The sequence below is a fragment of the Triturus cristatus genome, chromosome 4_1 (assembly GCF_964204655.1).
Source record: "Triturus cristatus chromosome 4_1, aTriCri1.1, whole genome shotgun sequence".
In the NCBI taxonomy this organism is placed as follows: domain Eukaryota; kingdom Metazoa; phylum Chordata; class Amphibia; order Caudata; family Salamandridae; genus Triturus; species Triturus cristatus.
The window spans coordinates 1,206,542,977-1,206,561,988 of record NC_140585.1 but is presented as its reverse complement, the minus strand read 5'-3'; the positions used below and the strand labels follow the sequence as shown (position 1 = coordinate 1,206,561,988).

Genomic DNA, 19,012 nt, shown 5'->3' with positions numbered 1-19,012 from the left:
CTAATATCACGGATTCTGCCTCTCATTTTACTGAGCTATTTTATAATGTTTCTGTATCAAATTCAGTCCCGGTAAAGGAATTTTTATTTACCACATGATGGCGCCCGAACAGGGACACTTTCTCATCTCACGCGCCGGCGGTGCGTTGCAGGCCCGGTCTCCTGCCACAGCTGGACGGACAATAACGCGTACCAGCAGGATTTCCTGTATCTCCCTCCGGTCAAGCGGGGGCGACTGAGACTGCGATCAACACCCAGACGAGGCGGTGAGAAGTGCGAAGTATCCCGACCAGAGCCTAGCTGAGAGAGCAAGATCCGAGGTATACAGAGACCCACCAGTCCGAAGTCAAGCCCAGTGTCCGACGAGTCGAGTCGAGTCGAGTCCAGTCCGGTTCAAGTTCAAGTTACTGAGGCCTTCTGTTTCCGAAGCTACCCGGTGAGTACCATTGCTGGGGAGGCATTTCTGACGTGCACATAGGTTGTGCCGGTCAAGACGGGTTTGGGTACACAAATCCGGTCTGCACTGTTTTAGCAGTGTATCTGTACTGTTTAGCAGTATATCAAGTATTCCGAAGTATTCCGAAGTATCTAGTTATTGTCTAGTTATTGTCGAGAATTAAGCTTGGTGATTAGTTATGCAGACGATCATCATTGTTGTTTCAGTTAAAGGTTTAATGTTAAATGTTTAAAGTGTCTAAATATGTTCTGTATATCGTGGTATGAATGACTGTTCATTATCGTGTTTATTGTATTAAGTCTGTTCAAATTCAAGTATCAGGTCAAAATCAAGTATAAGGTCAGTTCTCAATATGCCGCTCTTTTCGAAATTAAGACAGATCACTACCAGAAAAGGGGTTCTCGAAGAAGCCGTCCCTATTCCTCCTAGGGACACTCCAGGGCACTTTATGTATCACAAACATGGCTTAGACGCTATATTATTTCTTGATTTATGGGTAGACTATACCAAGGGATTACCAGAAAGTCAGAGGTGGCCCACAGCGGGGACCTGGGATGCAGAGTGCATCATGAAAGTCGAGGAAGAGTTATGGAAAAGAAAGGTCAGACAGTCACAGAAAGACGCCGTTGAATTATGGCGTAAAGAATCACATAGACGAACAGAAAAAGCACGTAGACAGGAAGAGAAGAGTAAAGAGAATTCCAATAAAGTTCGAGAGAATCTATTAATTGAGGAAGGTATCCGAGTGAAATCAGAACAAGTAGACAGACAAAGAAATGCCCTTATGAATGGTATGTATCCCCTTCTGGCCGAAGGATTACCTAAGGCTACTCCAGAGATACCGAAAGACTTGCCACCCCCATTATTCCCAATCAAGGTACATCCTAAGGGGCATCCTAGAACCGCAGAAGATGTTTTTCTTTCCTCATATTTAGATGACGCAGCTCCCGAGTATGCTAATTCCGCCCCACGTAGACCGCATACCAGGGAGGTCCAACGCCAAGATCCAGCACCCGTATCCCTGCAGCAACAAATCGAGTCACAAGTTTCGGCAAGCACATCTGTTTCTGCATCTGTTCCTACAAGTACTTCTATAGCTGAGTCCACACCTATAGTTGCTGTGTCACGTTCGACGAATCCTTTCACACCCGACGCCCCAGACGGGGCCACGGGAGGTGCTACCAATATTTTTTCCACGCCACCTAGAATAAATAAACTTATTTTCCAAGAGTCAGCGCATTCACGTACACCCAAATTCGTAAGTGATCGTACGCTTAAGGAATTTCTTATAGATTGTAGATATGACCCGGTGCTCGGTAAAGAGGACGAAATGATCCTGGCATCATTACGTATCAGACGAGCCGCAGGGTATTTAGCGAAGCTACCAGGAATGACTGCGCATCTAGATAAAATATATCATTTTGTTCAAACAGGGCGAGATCCAGAATGTATTAACAGAGCTATGGAATACCAGAAAGTAGAGATACAGGGGGAACTGTTGCGTTTCCTCATAAACTGTGTGATCAGAAATCAAGACCGACCGGGGGTAGATCCGGAAGCAATGAAAATTCTTACAAAATGGAGCCAGAATATATCAGAAGGGAGACACGATGAGCAAAATTGTATAATAGCCATGTGCCGAAAGATCCGTAAAGAAATAGAACGCCTACACGAAGAGAGATTAGAGACAGACGAGTTCGAGCAAAGCGAGGAAGAAGGGTCAGGACTGCCCGCCGGACAGTCAGACACCATAGCCTATGTAGGTAGAGGAAGATCTTGTAATAGGAATCAGACTAGATGTCATACTGACCCAATACGTCCAATATGTCCAGATAATGACAGGAATTTCCAAATACCTATAATTAACATAAGGTCTAACGAGCATTCGTTCCAAACCGCCGACAAACTACTCCGAGAACGAAGGGGTTATCATTTTCTCGATTCTATGGATGAACAAGATTTAGCGAGGGCAGCTGTTCATTGGGTGGACAGTCCCGGAAAATATAGTGATGAGACAGTAGTACGCACATTTTTGAATCTCACCCCAGATGAGCAGAGGTTAGCTGGGATTTATATGATTCAACAACTCATTATACTATATCAGAGTCAGCATTCGGACCCTGGTCCCTTACCTGACATATTGACTGAATTGCTTATGAATAAATGGAGAGGTCCAGGTACCAAATTAATTAAAGAAATTCTAGTATCTAGAAAGCAGTATATTCTTTTTGTATGCTCAGAGCATGTCTCATTGCCTGTCAAGGAAAGAACGACGTATCACCTGGATAGACAGAATCCCTTACGAGAAGTACACCCAATAAAAGGCGAGGACAATGAGTTTAAACGTGTATTTGTATATACGCCTATATCGAAAATAGAATTGTTAGAAATGAAGAAAGTAGTACCCAGTCATGACAAGGACCCAGCGGGTTTTCACCGAGAAATTAAAGACATGTTACTCATGGGAGAGTAAACCTACCCCGACATTATGACAATATTAAAGGTGTTGATGCCTGCTGGCATTTATGAGAAACTCAAGGAAAAAGAGTGGGAGGTAGGTGATCAAAAGATAGAATGGTCAGCATTAGAAGCAGAAGAAAGGGCCCGAGGTCCAGGTTCGGGGCTTGGGGACAAAACTAAAGCACTACCAGGTCTACTAGTACAGGTACTGCCACGTTTATTAACTACGAAAAAGGAAGATTGGGGTACAATTTCAGCCTGCAAACAGAAGCAAGATGAAGACACTAGCGATTACTATGCCCGATTCGAGAAATGTTTTGGTATAAATAGTGGCATAAAAGCAAGTAGCGAATCATACCCGCATCTGTTTGTAACAAAATTAGTGGAAAATGCCCTGCCCCCAGTAAAGAATAGAGTATTAAAATTCGAGAGTACCTGGCAAGGTAACACTCCAACACAAATGTTACAAATGTTACAGTACCACCACAATAGAATTAAAGAGGAACAAGAACATGAACACAGACGCATGAAAGACACGAAAATGAAAATGCTAGTTTCCCAGACAGTTCCAGCTGAAGGACATAAAAAGGGTATGACACATTCCGATTCAGCAGGACCTGTAAAAGGGACATGCAATTATTGTAAAAAGCCAGGTCATTACGTACACGATTGTCCAGTGCTAAAACATAATATCGCCATAGGTAAAACACAAGAAAGATCACGGCCACTAAGACAAGATCAGAATGAACAAGGAGCTACGCAGCATGCCCAGGCCATGCCAGCCGCACAACAGCCAATACAGTTTGTGCCAGCTGCACCACCGTTGCCTGTTGCTGCCACACAGACAACAACACGACAAATGTATCAGACTGCACAGTATGAATATCCGGAGTATCAACGTTACGCATGAACTAGCCTAGAGAGGGAAGTTGACTTACCCCTTATCGAGATTCCTGTAGATCAAGAAGGACCTTATGTACATAGTGAATTATTAGGTCAAGATAGAAAATTTTTACTCGATACAGGGGCAAGTCGAACAACTATAAAACAAAGTGAAGTCCCAGGGGCACCCCTCTCAGGCTCACAGAATATTTCCCTTGGTTTTTCAGGAAAACCTATTGTTAATGAAGTGTCACAGCCTCTTCCACTTACGATAGGACCTCTGACCCGAACTACAGATTTATTGCTTACTAAATCATGTCCAGAAAACTTGTTAGGAATAAAAACGTTGAAAGCCCTAGGAGCCATAATATGTTGTTCTCCGGAAGGAGTAAGGTTGTTTTTACGTGATTTTAAAGGTCACTATGTATCTAGAGACATGGATCCCCGACTGCAGACTTTACCTACACATCTATGGGCACAAGGCCCTACTGATGTTGGTTGCATGAATATTACACCATATCGAGTCACACTAAAGGCAGGAGTGGTGCTACCACGAATGCGACAATACAAGTTACCACCAGATGCTGTAACGGCTTTACTACAAATCATTGACGACCTTATTGCCCAAGGAGTAGTTGTAGAAACAGACTCCAATGTATGTAATTCACCGATAATTCCGATTCTTAAACGAACAGATCCTACAGCTCCGCCAGTATATCGATTGGTTATTGATCTGCGCGAGTTAAACAAATGTATTGTGCCACAATTTCCTGTGGTCCCAGATATCTCGTCATTATTGACAGCTATTGATTCCGAAGCAACATTGTTTACTGTAATTGATCTCAAAAATGCCTTTTTCAGCGTCCCAATAGATCCGGAAAGCCAATATTTGTTCGGATTTAGTTTAAATGGGCGAAGCTTTAAATTCACCCGCGCACCTCAAGGATTTACAGAAAGCCCCAGCATCTATAGCCAAGCACTGAAACGAGAACTTGACAGTATCCACATGCCGGTTAACACTGCCCTGCTTCAATATGTCGATGATCTGCTGATCACCGCTAGAAGCGAACCCGAATGTGAGAAAGCATCACTGACAGTTTTACAATTTCTAGCCGAAAAGGGGCACAAGGTGTCCCCTTCTAAGCTGCAATTCTGTGTCCAGCGAGTTATTTATCTTGGTCACTCGCTGTCCAAGGAGGGAAGGCAGCTTACACCCGACCGCATTCAGTTAATTGCTAACATGTCAATACCCAAGACACAGAAGGAGGTGCGGGCTTTCATAGGCCTCACTTCATATTGTAGACAGTGGATCCCTCAGTATGCATTTCTAGCAAAACCACTCATTCAATTGACAACACAGGAGGCAGCCACACCGACTGTTCTCCCTTGGACTCAGGAACACACACAAGCTTTTGAAAGCTTAAAGAAAGCTTTATGTCAAGCACCCGTTTTAGCAACGCCATGTTACAGAAAACAGTTTACACTCTTTGTTACAGAACGCGAAGGTACGGCCTTGTCAGTACTCACACAGGAACAAGCAGGAGCACACAAACCATGTGCTTATTTTTCTAGTACATTAGATCCCGTAGCTCAGGCTTTGCCTGCATGCCTAAAATCAGTAGCAGCAACAGCTTTAGCAATCAGACAAAGCGATGCCATAGTGTTAGGACATCCATTGACAGTTCAAGTACCACATGCAGTAGAGGTTCTTGTAAATAGAACGCAAACACAACACTTGACTGTAGCGCGACTTACAGGATACGAGCTTACATTGTTTCAGCCACATATAGAAATCAGACGCTGTAACACATTGAATCCTGCCACACTTTTACCAGTAGTCGGAACAGACCCACTAGCCCATGACTGTATTGAAGTTATTACTATAACAACAAAACCCAGACAAGACTTAACCGATGTCCCATTGTCAGATCCAGACCTGACCTTGTATGTAGATGGTTCATGCATGAGAACAAGTACAGGAGAGTTAGTAGCCGCCTACGCAGTCACAACAGATACTGAGGTCATTGAAACTAATCGTATAACTACTTTGTCAGCTCAAGCCGCAGAACTTATCGCTCTGACACAAGCCTGTATTCAAGCCATGAATAAAAAAGTCAACATATACACTGACTCACGTTATGCATTCGGAGTTGTACATGACTTCGGCGTGCTGTGGCGAGAGAGAGGTTATTTAACTTCCCACGGTGCCCACATTCAGCACGGACCCCTCATTCATGCATTATTAGATGCAATACATCTACCCACTGAAATATCAATTATGAAATGTAAGGCTCATACGAAGGTTACTGATATCATTTCCCAAGGCAATGATCTAGCCGACAGAACAGCTAAACTGATTGCTCAAACTCAAACCCCCGATATGACAAAGACAATAGTCCCGACACCGACACATTGTATGACAGTTAAAGATCCTACTCTTGACGTAATTGACATACAGACACATGCTACACCAGACGAAATAAAGAAATGGACTGAATTAGGAGGGATCCAAACGGACCAAGGATGGATGATGAAGGAAAGGTCTGTATGGTTCCTTCCTGATTCAATGGTCCAAGTCATAATTAACACTATACATAGTCCAGCACATTTAGGAGAAAAAGCTATGCTAGACAGCATTCAACACATTTGGTTCAATAAACATTTACGAGCAGCAGCAAAACAAAAGGTCCGTACCTGCATGATCTGTTGTCAGTTCAACCCGGGAAAAAGCGTTCCCGTAGAACAGGGTGGATTTCATACCCCTAATCATCCTTTTGAAGTACTCCAGATGGATTATATCCAGATGGAACGATGCAGAGGATTCAAATATGTTCTCGTAGTTGTCTGCGCTCTGTCCCGTTGGACGGAGGCATACCCGGTTTCAGATTACACTGCCCCGACTACTGCCAAACAGTTGGTTCGAGAATTCTTCCCACGATACGGTTTACCACGTGCTGTTTACTCAGATAACGGCCAGCCGTTCTCATCCGAATTAATGAAACACGTTTCACTTCTGTTAGGATATCAGTGGAAATTCCACTGTGTCCGACATCCCGAGGCAGCAGGTCTCGTAGAAAGACATAACCAGATACTGAAAATTAGAATGTCCAAAATATGCAGAGAGAAAGGTGTCGACTGGGTAGTAGCGTTACCAGTTGCACTCTTTTACATGAGAATGGTAGCACACTCTCGAACAGGGCTATCCCCGTATGAGGTGATCTTCGGTAGACCACCGAATATGTGGGGGACGCCTATACCACGCAAAATAACTGATGTTGACTGTAATATGCTGACAGATTACTTGGCTTCCTTGATGTCTGCACTACAATCTTCTCGTTCACAGGTAGCTGCAGCCTTTCCCGACAACACTGAGGTGAAACCCCATGACGTTGTTCCGGGTAATCTTGTCTTTGTGAGGAATTTCGACCGAAAGACTCAGCTGGAGCCCAGGTGGAAAGCACCCAAGTTGGTCCTGTTGACCACAAGAACAGCCGTGAAGATCGAGGGCCGCAAGGGCTGGATTCATTCAAGCCACATCAAGAAATTTCATGGACTATCTTCGGATATAGACATTGTGCCCTGCACTCCCTCACAGACTGATACAAAACTCCCTTTTGTTGAACCTAACAAATCTGAAAATTACAAACTAAAGCTTAGGCCCAACCAGTCGAGCAATTTGATTGTTTAAGTCCTCTCCAAGGTGAAGCGGTTGAATTGTCTCTGACATGTATCCCTTGGACCTGAGTAGAGAAAATACCCGAAAAATGTTGAAACGACAGGCGTATTGTAAATCACTGCGTAGCCACTGCATAGTGACATTATTAATTTTGTTTTTATTGAGTCTTTTAATAATTATTACAAGTATGTTGTTGCACATATATTACCCTATTTCTAGACATGTTTATAATGTTGCTGCTGAACATTCTTTTAGTGACTTACCTCCGCATGAATTGTCTTATAGACTTGCGCTGCGCAATAACACTTTCATTAGTATGTTACATCATTCCCATCAGACTAGTAATGCCACCAATTGTTGGGTGTGTGGCCGACTCCCTCCCTATCAGAATTATGAAGGAGTCCTGCCTTTCTTTCCACATCCATTTACACATAATGGCTCCTGTGGAGCATGGTTTAGCTTAATTAATTCCATAGACTCAGACACAGCAGTTTACCAAGATCATTGGGTATGGGGAAATCTGAACCTAGCTTTACTCAAGGTCTGTTACCCTGACAAGGAAGGTCGCCCCAAAAGAACAGGAACTGATCTAGAAAATGAAGTATATGGATTAGGTAATTTTACACCTAATCTCATGATTCTAAATGTCGTATCTGAAATTGAACTAGTCTTACCCACCATGTCAGTATTTCCAGCGAAGGGTGAATTGTGTGTAAGAAAGGTTGGTTCCATACATATGGGCCATAGTAAATGCACTACTATGGTAGAATTCAGTGATCAAGGAAAATCTTCATTTAGAGCTTCTCGCCACTCCTACTTTATATGTGGTCAGACTGCATATATGCGTCTACCTCTAGATTGGGATGGTACCTGCTACATTGCATTCCTTTTGCCACCTGTTTTCCTAGCTCCTCCTGATTATTACAGAAATATTCATTTAGTACACAACAGAGAACGGAGAGATCTCCCCATTGTCGATTACACTGAGACGGCATGGGACAAGTATGTAGATTTTAATAAAGGCATCTTTCCCTATATAGGTACTGTTACTAATAGTAAGCTGATACGTAGATTAACTAGAACGCTTGAAGCAGTAGTGAATGAGACTATTTCCGCCTTAGGCAATTTAACGGAAGAGCAGTCTGCTATGCGGATTGTTGTGCTTCAAAATCGTCTTGTCCTTGACGTCATCCTGGCTGATAGGGGCGGAGCTTGTAGGGTCATCGGATCAAGCTGCTGCGTATTCATACCAGAAAATTCGCCATCTGTATATAAAGCCATCACTCGCCTTCATAAGATTGTAAGCCAGATACACCAGAACCCAGGCACTTGGACTTGGTCCAGTTGGTTTTGGAATGCGGTATCAGCCTGGGGATGGAGAGTTTTATCCTTCCTAGGTATTGGCCTTCTCATACTATTCAGTTGCTGTCTATGTCTACAATGTGGACCAGCAATTTGTGGTCTGTGTGCCACATCGTGCATTCCACATCAAGATTTTCATTCAAGATCCCGGAAGAAGAAAGAAGAACAAATGATGCTATATGAACAGATCAATGGATTGATGAAGATTGATATCTCTTGAAGGGCAAGTAGGGGACAAGGAGGGAATGTGGAAATATGGATTTTTCTGGTCAGTTATGTCCCCTATCTTGGACCCCAACGGTTCCATGTGCATGTCACAAGTACATGTATGTTCCCTCCAGTTCCAGTTATGAAGACGCAAATACATGTGCGTCCACCGTCAACATGTCCTTTGACAGATCCGCCATGTATAGGCCGGATATCCCATTCCTAAATATGAAAGGCCATCGGCTTTATATGGTTCACTTATGCCACTTTTCAGTCCAGGCAAGTAGGCCCTGATTCTGTCATCAAAACTCCTCTTGCCTTCTGCCTCTGAAAGCTCCAGCCCGAGCCTGCATCTGTGACCATGAACTTTGTCTCATTCTCTGCGCGGCTCACGAAGCCTGACATCAGCTTACTCTCTGCCAAGAACTGTATTTCACCTTCGAATTATCTGCCTCCCCCTCAGCCGATGCATTCCTGCCTAGTAGTTTAAGTAAACATTCTTCCAGTTACCAAGCAAAAAGGCCCATCTTCTCTGTCCTCATGCAAGTAATTCATAGCCCTGTTACCATGGAATATTCCTACCCCCTCGCCTTTTATGTAGACACTTAGACGCTTGTACACGCACGCACAGTCAGTATAGAATAGATTCTGTCCGAGAGTCCCTCTTTTATGGATAACATAGTTCTTTAAACATAGGATGTTAGATATGATTTGGGATTAGGTTGACTTGACTCCCCAGACTTCTCGTCTCCACATATAGAGCTAAATGTCAAGTCCCCGTCACCCCCTAGTTACACGTCAATTACACGTCATACTGCTGCGCGCGCATCAATGCCAAGTATTATCTTATAGATCCACCTATGTATTACATCATAACCAATCATGTTCCTTTTTACTCATTATTACACCCATTTTCGGTTACGCAGACCAAACGTCAATGTCCTTATCAATTGTTACGCCTACTGTATTCACTTCATTATAATGTATGTACTATAAAAGTTACTTCTTGTCAATAAAGTATGTACTTCACTTCCTGAACCCCCGTGGTGATGGAACTTGAAGCATCCGATTATAATCGATTATTGGAATAAAGCCCATTCCGAAACTCTAATATCACGGATTCTGCCTCTCATTTTACTGAGCTATTTTATAATGTTTCTGTATCAAATTCAGTCCCGGTAAAGGAATTTTTATTTACCACAGTACAACACACCACATAGGTCGTAATCACACAAGACATTAATCAGGGTTCCTTGCCCGTGGATAACCATGGTTTTACATTCTATTCCCTGGTTGCAACGGTCATAAAGACAGTGTCAGGAATAGAAAATAAGCAAAGTTGGAAGAGAAATATTTACTTGCTGTAGTTACCACTCCTTGTCCTTGCCTTCACGGCTTGTCAACAAATAGAAGGTTGATGAGAAGCGAAGGGTGGGACAAGCTTCAACCCGGTGATGTCATTATGAGTCAAAGAGTACAAGAATTGACTTCCACTCCCCGTGGCATCTATGGTCAGGATTCTCACACCTCTCCAGTGTGTCGTGTTTCTCATTTGCACTCTAACTTTGAGTCATAAAACTGCTGTTACAGTCATATGTTGCCATGCTACCTCACCAGACCGGGTCCTACTCAACCCCATCTTGTGTTCTACATGGCTTCTCCTTGTGGCATCGTAGCTGGATCTGGGCGTTTCACCATTCTCTTGTTCTAGCGAGTCTCCAATTCAGAAGCATTTGGGTCAGTGTTAAATCAAAAGATTACATTATCCCTCACGGGCACATATCTTTTAAGCTGCACTTAGGAGGAACTTTTCCACACAGGGTGCAGAAACATTAGGCCTTGACTAACACATGGACAACTATTTCCATGTGCTAGTAGATGGCATATATGTAAAGGTTTCTGGATTCCACTCATTTAACCCTCTCAGGGATCCATGCTAACACTCACATTTCCACTACAGGTTCCTCATGGTCACCCTGGAGGATTGAAAACAAACAAAGGACAACGTAATTCGAACCATATAATTTTGCAGTAGTGTTGTCATTCTATCAACCACCATTAAGAGTTAGGTGTAGCACCCGGACCAGTGCACACGGGGACAAGGTGAAAGCTTAATGTTCTAAAAATCGGTATGACATATATTGAAATAAAACCAGGGAGACTGGCTTTGTTACTCACCACTTGCACACACTCCATGAGAGGGAGCCGGATGGCATGGTTCCCAGAGAGACTCACAACACAAGCCGGTGTATCGGGTGTTGCCTCCAACAAGGCCATCACAGCTTCAACACCCATTCTACTTCCCTGATAAGAGACAGCAAAACAGACATGATGAATGCACATAAACAAAATACCTTTTCTAAAATAATAAAAAATGTACTCAGCATAGGTGAAAAGTGATATAGGCAGTGGGCAATGCTAACAGGGAATAACTTGCTATATGGGAGCATATAGGGCATTGCTTTGCCATATGCCATATTATGCATAACGAGAAACAAATTAGGTTGGGCTATCACCTGCACTGAACAAACACGTTTTCCAACAGCACAAGCAGTATGTCTTACCAGAATTCTGTCAAAAGCGGATGGGGTCCCACCACGCTGGACATGACCAAGAACGGTCACTCTTGTATCGTAACCAAGTCGTTTCACTACGAGCTGTCAAGGCAAATTAAAAAAAAACAACAAAGAACAAATGTTAAATCTTGTGTTTAAATAACAGCTAAAAAACAGCATGATTCAGTATACAAATAAAGGAGGCCATTCACAAACGTAAACTTGCATGTGAGTAAATATACATGTGTAAGTTCACTCTTACACTTTGTAGTAAATTTACTACGTAAGGCCATTCATCATCTACAAGTCTAATTTTAAGACAAAGCGTAGGGCTACCTGTTTCCACCCCCTGAAATCAGTTTGTGGAGCCACATTTACGAGTGCAAAGTTATTACTAGTAACTTTTCACACGTAGGCGGACATCTGTGCCACCGGGGCAGAGATCCCTCTATAGTAAATTGTAGGGAAAAGTTAGAACGTTTTATAAATTTTATGAAAAATAGTAAAATATTGTTACATTAAATAGTAAGGTTAATTCATATAGTTTATTTGAAATGTGAAACAAAAAGAAAGCCACAGTACGACTAAATACATTTTAGATTAAACATTTAATTAATTCAAATATATTGTAAGTTAAAATTGTTTTTACAATTTATTAAAAACCCACCTAAAGTAAAATGTATTAAACGTTATGTATAGAATTAAAAATAAAGTTTAAAAAAAAGTTATGTATAGAATTAATTTATTTAAAAAAATAAGTTACATTTGATTAATTAAAATTATTACAGGAAAATTGTCAATGCTGTACCCCCCTCGCCCCACCCCCCACACTCTATTGAGTCCTTGGAGCAGCAGTGTTCCCCTGGCCCGCATGAGCTCCTGAATCAAAGGTATATGCGCTTGCAGGTGGATAAAACTTCGGATGCAGGGCCATTTGTTGGTGATGACACCTCCTCCTATACAGTTGGTTGTATATCATAAAATAAGGCAAGTTTCTTCATGTTGAGCCTGTACAATGCTTCCCTATTAAAGGGCTACCTCGTTCTAAGGACTTATGAGTGAGCTGGGACTTTCTGACCAAGATTGAATAAGCAGATGGACAATGAGGTCCTTGCAGTCCAAGTCGTCTGCGCCTGGTAGGGATCTACTGTGCAGATGCGTTAAAAAGGATAAAGTGCACAGGGTGCTGATTTAAAGTGCTGTTTGCTATCCCCTCTTGCCTATTGATTGTTCTATTGCAGCTCAGTAGATACAGACCTATAGATGGTAAAGACTTATTAGTCGAAAATGAGTAAACTAGACTAATTAGTTAGTGTATAGTGCCCTTGTTGTGCTCCACCTTATCACCTGTCAGGGACCTGCCTTGCTACCGCCTTGGAGGAATAAAGTGCATCGTGATAGAAATGTGGGGACATTAGCCTGTCCAAGAGGTGGCGTTAGCCTGTGGAAACTCGTAAAGAGCAATTCTGATTACATTTGTGAACTATAAGGAATATAATGCCATCTACCATAAGATAAAGGGATATTGAAAATCCCCTTGGCCTTTGATCTTCTATATGATCTCAGATTAACACAGTTTACTTTCAATGTGTCCGAACATCACACATCAACTTGGGTCTCAGAGTATCTCACAGGTTCAGAAAGAAATAACTCGAATGCTCTATATATCCAGCACATCAATTTCATTTTCTGATTCTGTACAACAGCGAGATAATATCTGAACCAGAATCTCTTCATATCCATGGACATGAAGGTAATGCTGAGAGAACGCAAAGTCATATATGTGTTCTTTGTGTTGTTCTTATATGGACCAATGAATTAGTTAAGTACACTAAAAAGATGCTTGACATAAAATAAATGCTTGGAACGTACTCTTGCCATGTTCACTGTTTGCCTATAGGGGAGGGGCCATTAATGGTGTACAGCCCTGTTATCTCCTCTTTGGCTAGCTAGTCTCTTTGGAGCACCTCACTTTGAGCTGTGCAACCTTCACATGGATATGCACAAGGTTCTTGTTGTCCCAGATCTGGGAGAGGACAGTGAGCTTGAGCTCTTTCCAGGCCCGATCTTGTACGGGTGCCTCTGAGCAGGAGAGAGTAACTTGAGAAAGTATGTGGCATTCCACTAAACCTTTGTTGCTGATAGACTCCTGAGAAGTGTGAAGACTCTGCAGGTCGTACTTGTTTCTCTCTTGTGGAATTGATAGAAATTGTACAGTGCTGTCTACATTTTGGCTCTTTAATCATGTAATCCTTGTTTCATTTGAATAGTCATATTGATTTTATCCAGTAAATCTTATTGTTCAATACCTATACAGGGCTCTTTCCTGAGGCTTGCCCGTGACAACATCTGCGGCAGGCTCACCCTTTGTGTTTAGCCTTTCCTCCAAAGATGCCTTGCCTGGATGTTCTGTCTGAGTGACAGGGAGGTCAATGGCGTTATTCTTGACTGCAGTGGCGCAGCAAGGTCAGGTGGTACCCGGTGCGTAAAATTTCTTGCCACTCCCAAGTTGACAAAGTGATGACACCCGGGGCGGCCAGCACCCACCGCACCCCCCTTCCTATGCCACTGCTTGACTGGAGATTCCAGAGCCACGAAGGGCCTTGGTCCATAACTTCTGCCTGTTCTCATTCTTTCCAAGCTGGCACTTTAAACCCCTTCTCTCCTTCATGACTTAAAAGGCTGGGCCGTGAGGTCAGTCAGCACATCAGTGACCAGGGACGAGTTTGTTGTTCTGGTTATGGAACAGCTGAATGAGCTACGTTTTAACTTGGATCACTGAGGAATTAGTGCCGTCAGAAACACTGACTACTTCTGCCCAAAGTTGTTAACATGGAGGGGTGTTTTTGTGTGTGTAAATGTGTTGTATATTTCGGTAGGTATTTAATAACGTGTGCTCTTGTACCTGAGACAAGCTTCAGACCCTCTCCACTGCGTACAACTGGATTGCTCTACCCTCGCTACCACTGGAGAGTTAAGGAAACTAAGAGTATTATCTACCCTCTGTAAGCAACAGTAACAAAGGCACTGGACAAAGGAAAAAAGGCTGTACCATCACTTGTACCACCTAGTCCAACCTACCCGCCACAGCACACGAGCCACAACATCAGGAAGAAAATGCTGGACATCAAATATACAGATTCCACACCAGAAATAGCACCTAGGAACAAGACCCGACAATGTATATACAAACACCCAACAAGCCAAAGCTCCTGGGGAAAAGGCCGGAGAGCAAATATACAGGCACTGCTTTTAATTTCCCATTATATTGATAAGATATTAAATATGATGGACGGCCATGCTTGATCAAAGGCTATGTGATCACTGTCCTCAGAAGATTCCCTTCCACTGTTTTTAGCTCACAGGTGGCTTGACAGAAAGAGTAAAACATTTGCAGAACAGTGTAGGCCAACACCAAATATATCAGTCCAGCCTGAGCTATTTGGCTTTCTTTCTTCTGCATAGAAACATAAGCAACCCAGAAGGCTTTCAGTCTTTTTGGACTTAATCAGTAATATAGTAGTAACATACAACTTGAACCCTGGCTGCATAGTGAACAGAGGATGTACGTATCCCACTCACGGAGACTCACTAAGCCAGCAATCATATTAATGAACCTTCCTTTCTTGGATGTTTGCCACCTGTAAAGGTCAGCCTCTCCCCATATTCACTGTGTAGTATTACTAAAATAAGTAAAGATTATCAACAGATGCCAAAATCAATGGATTCAGTATGCATTCCGTTTTTAAAAAATGCACCATTGCCGATATCAACCTGATATTTAGCTCTTAAAACAAGACAGACTGCTAAGAACAGCTTCAACTTCAGTTAAGAAAAGAGTGAAGGTTAGACAATATGTAGTCTAATATTTTCATATATTTACTTTATTGCTTGGCGCGCATTTCAGTCTTTCAATAAGAGAGTGGGGAGAAGGGAGCTTTTCCTCAGAGAACAGTTTCTGAAAAATGGTGCCAGATGCTTCATCTTACAGAAATTTCCAAAAATGTATTGTTTCAAAATCCGTACGTGTAAAGGGTAGTTCTGAAGAGAAACTTTACAAGCATTCCAAAAGAAGGGTCTTTGAGCAGTATCAGCAACTATAATGTCTTCTCAGCAGAAAGTCAACGATGTGCTTTAAAGAAAAGTCGATTTGGGTATCTCACGGCTTAGTTCTAGATTGGCTGGGCTGAGGATTCGTGGAAACGCCTTTCCCCGGGGTCTAAATAATATTAATTTTGTTTCATTCATTTCGTCAGTGCACCCTAGGACTAACAGTGTGTTTTGCTAGACCTGACATCTGTCCTATGCACACGTTTTATAGTTAGTCACCTTCCGGACTCGGTGGAGAGGGTAGGTCGCATTACGGTACTCGAGGAGAAGACATTCCTACATTTCTGAGGAAGTCGTACTCGGGTACAGTCCACCGAGTACTGTTGATACCAGGATAGTGACTGTTTAGGGTAGCTCCCGGTACCAACAGGTATTAAATACGTAGATTAACTAATAACTCTAACCTAAATAGGCTGCTTAATGTAGATAGTTAATTCTCTTATAGGTCCTGAAGAATCGCGAGTTTAAATTTCTCTGAGCGAGAAACATGTTGACCGACCATTGTATCTTACATGCCACTACAACAGGAGACATTACACTCGTATAAGTGCCATGTATACATGTTTTTAAATTAAGGTAGGAGGCCATCCGAATAAAATTTACTTTCATCAGGTACTCCTTACCCTATTTTAACTTCACTGTTCCATATCTACATTTGACTAGGCCCCATACCCGCACTTCATCTATACGGCAGTCGGATTGAAGATCTCCGCCAAAGAGCCCCTTTTTAGGGAGCCCGTCGGGCATTGCACCGCCGGCCCGACGAGGAGCAGCCCAAATGATGAAGCATGACACCTGCAAGGGTGTGTGAGGGCATTTAAATCCGACATAAGGGTTTTCCGCAATAACTATACGGTGCTTTTTATCCACCCTAGCCTTCGCGTTGATACCACTCTTTCTCTCTTTCTTTGAGGAACTATAGGAACATCCTTTGCCATTACATGTTTTATAGTTCCCTTTACTGCCGCTCGTGGGCGCAGACTCTACACTTACCGGACTAGGAGCTCTGCAGATTCTGAATCCCCAGACTTGCGGGGAAGTTGCTGTTGATTAAGCGCTGGACGCTGGGGGAGCCTGATTGCCGGGACTGCGAGGACCAGGGTGCAGTCGGCGGACATCACTGGGCGCACCTGGAAGCTCTTCTCGGCCCCGCCTCCCTCCACCACAAAACGCCTCGCGGCCCCCGCTTCGCGGGAGCCGCTCGTGGGCGCAGACTCTACACTTACCGGACTAGGAGCTCTGCAGATTCTGAATCCCCAGACTTGCGGGGAAGTTGCTGTTGATTAAGCGCTGGACGCTGGGGGAGCCTGATTGCCGGGACTGCGAGGACCAGGGTGCAGTCGGCGGACATCACTGGGCGCACCTGGAAGCTCTTCTCGGCCCCTCCCCCCCCTAATGACATTGCCACTCCTATATAGATACCTTCCCACCCGCGCTAGCGGGACGCGCACGGGACACTCACCGGGGCGAAGACCGGGCAAAGAGCGGGCCGTTTGAGGCCGTTCGAGACTGTTCGAGGCTGGGCTGGTCCCCCCCTTGGTTGATATTTCTAGCAAGGTAAACACTATGGCAACTGGATTCCTGCGGGCGGGCTCAAAGGGGTGCAATGTTATGGGGACCTTGGACAACTTCATAACTCGTGCGAGCAATGTCCTGGCTTACGAGATTGCCGCCACTGAAAGAAGGTTATCCCATGATCCACTACTAGGGAAAAGATCTTCATTGGGACCCATTGCGCTTGCTCCCTCCCCCCCTCCCGATAACCCCGAGCCTCCCCTAACAAGTGGTCATACAGTTGAGGCATTGATAAGGGACCCTTCGCCTCTCGTCGACGCCATCCTAGCTGAATCGTTTCTCTCTGGGTCTACCCAGGATGACAACCACGCTCCTTCACCTACTGTCAATTGTCCCAAAACAAGGTCAATGGTAGACCGATCTGTTAGAAGGAAAATCACTGGGTCAAACCCCCCAGCTACAAAGGCCAAGAAAAGAGAGGGTGCTACAATGACATATCCCTCAAAAAAAAAACAAAGAACATTAGCATCCAATCCAGCTCATAATGCCCCCACCCGAAGTACAGATCCACATATCATTTTGATACAGGACCCTGCTAAACGATCTACCCCCATGATAACAAGTGAGGAAACTATGGGGGAGCTGCACCCCAGTAATTTTTGGGATAAAATGGCTGATGTAATTGACGGAAGGTTGTCTCCTCTATTTAGGCGCCTTTCTGCTATAGAATCAAAGCTAGCTTCATTAGTTGAAAGGACCCAATTTGACACCGCTCCTGTAGTACATACAACAGCGAAAACAACTAGTCATAATTTAATTTCACTGTCTTCTAACACCCCGAGCAAAAGGCTTACAGTGAATACCACTCAGTGTAATCTAGTTGATAACACAGGTGAATCAGTCCCCAGTGAGAACGGCAGACCTCTCCCCCCTGCCCCCCTTCCCCAGTCGATTGCTCCCACCACAGCGGGTACCCTGGCAGACTCCCTAACTCAGCTTCCTACCCTTCCTTTGATTAATCTCAGACCTGATACTCTCCCCAATATTAAGATCCTCCCGAGACTCGATCTTCCGCCTGATTGTAGCCCATATGTGGTTGTCTTATCAGGTGTACCAGAACTTCCGAAGGATAGAGTCGAATCTTATCTATCACTGAAGTTCAAGGCAATACATTGGATGAATAAACATAGACCCTTGCCATCCACTTTGAATGGGGAAATCTTAATGGTTCGAAGAGTTTCATGGGTGGGTCGGGGCACGAAGAACACCAGGGGAGACTGCATATTTGTAACGTTCAAAGATCCAAGGGTCCCACAATATGTGTTTAAGGGGGGATGGGCGGATACTGCCAATGGAATTCATACCTTCCCCCTCTCCTACTTCTATCCCCTTGGATCGCTTACCCACGGGAGGGATATAGCCAATGTGCAACCAGGTAGACAGAGAATGGGCTTTTGCCAAACCAGCAATCATGATGTTGAGCCACATTCGCTTCAATACAACATTCCTTGTTATAACAGGTTCAGTCCTTTGGACTGTATAGATTGACTGAACCCTAGTCTCCCTCAAGGTCCTACTGTAATACCATCAATAGAGCCTACCCCGAGTTTGGTTACTCCCTTATATTCCCTCACCCACGTTATCAATAACCTTTCTCCTCTTCTTCCCACTGACTCCCCCAGATCAAGAGTTACTAATAGAGATAGTTCAGCTATCCCCTTGGGTACCAGCACAACTTCCTGTATGACCCTCTCCGGTAACCCTATTACCAACCAGACTGCCGGGTTGA

At 43.7% G+C, this 19,012-nt stretch overlaps 1 protein-coding gene across 3 annotated transcripts in view; it reads right to left on the bottom strand.

The window, feature by feature from the left end:
- Positions 1 to 19,012, bottom strand: part of LOC146856404 (ATP-dependent 6-phosphofructokinase, muscle type-like) — a 334,110-nt gene that overhangs the window by 68,657 nt on the left and 246,441 nt on the right. For all 3 annotated transcript variants that reach the window (XM_085654532.1, XM_085654533.1, XM_085654531.1), the window contains 2 exons: positions 11,608 to 11,700; positions 11,222 to 11,347 (listed from right to left, as the gene is read on the bottom strand). In XM_085654532.1, coding sequence (XP_085510658.1) covers positions 11,222 to 11,347; positions 11,608 to 11,700 — 219 coding nt within the window. The remainder of the gene's footprint in view (positions 1 to 11,221; positions 11,348 to 11,607; positions 11,701 to 19,012) is intronic.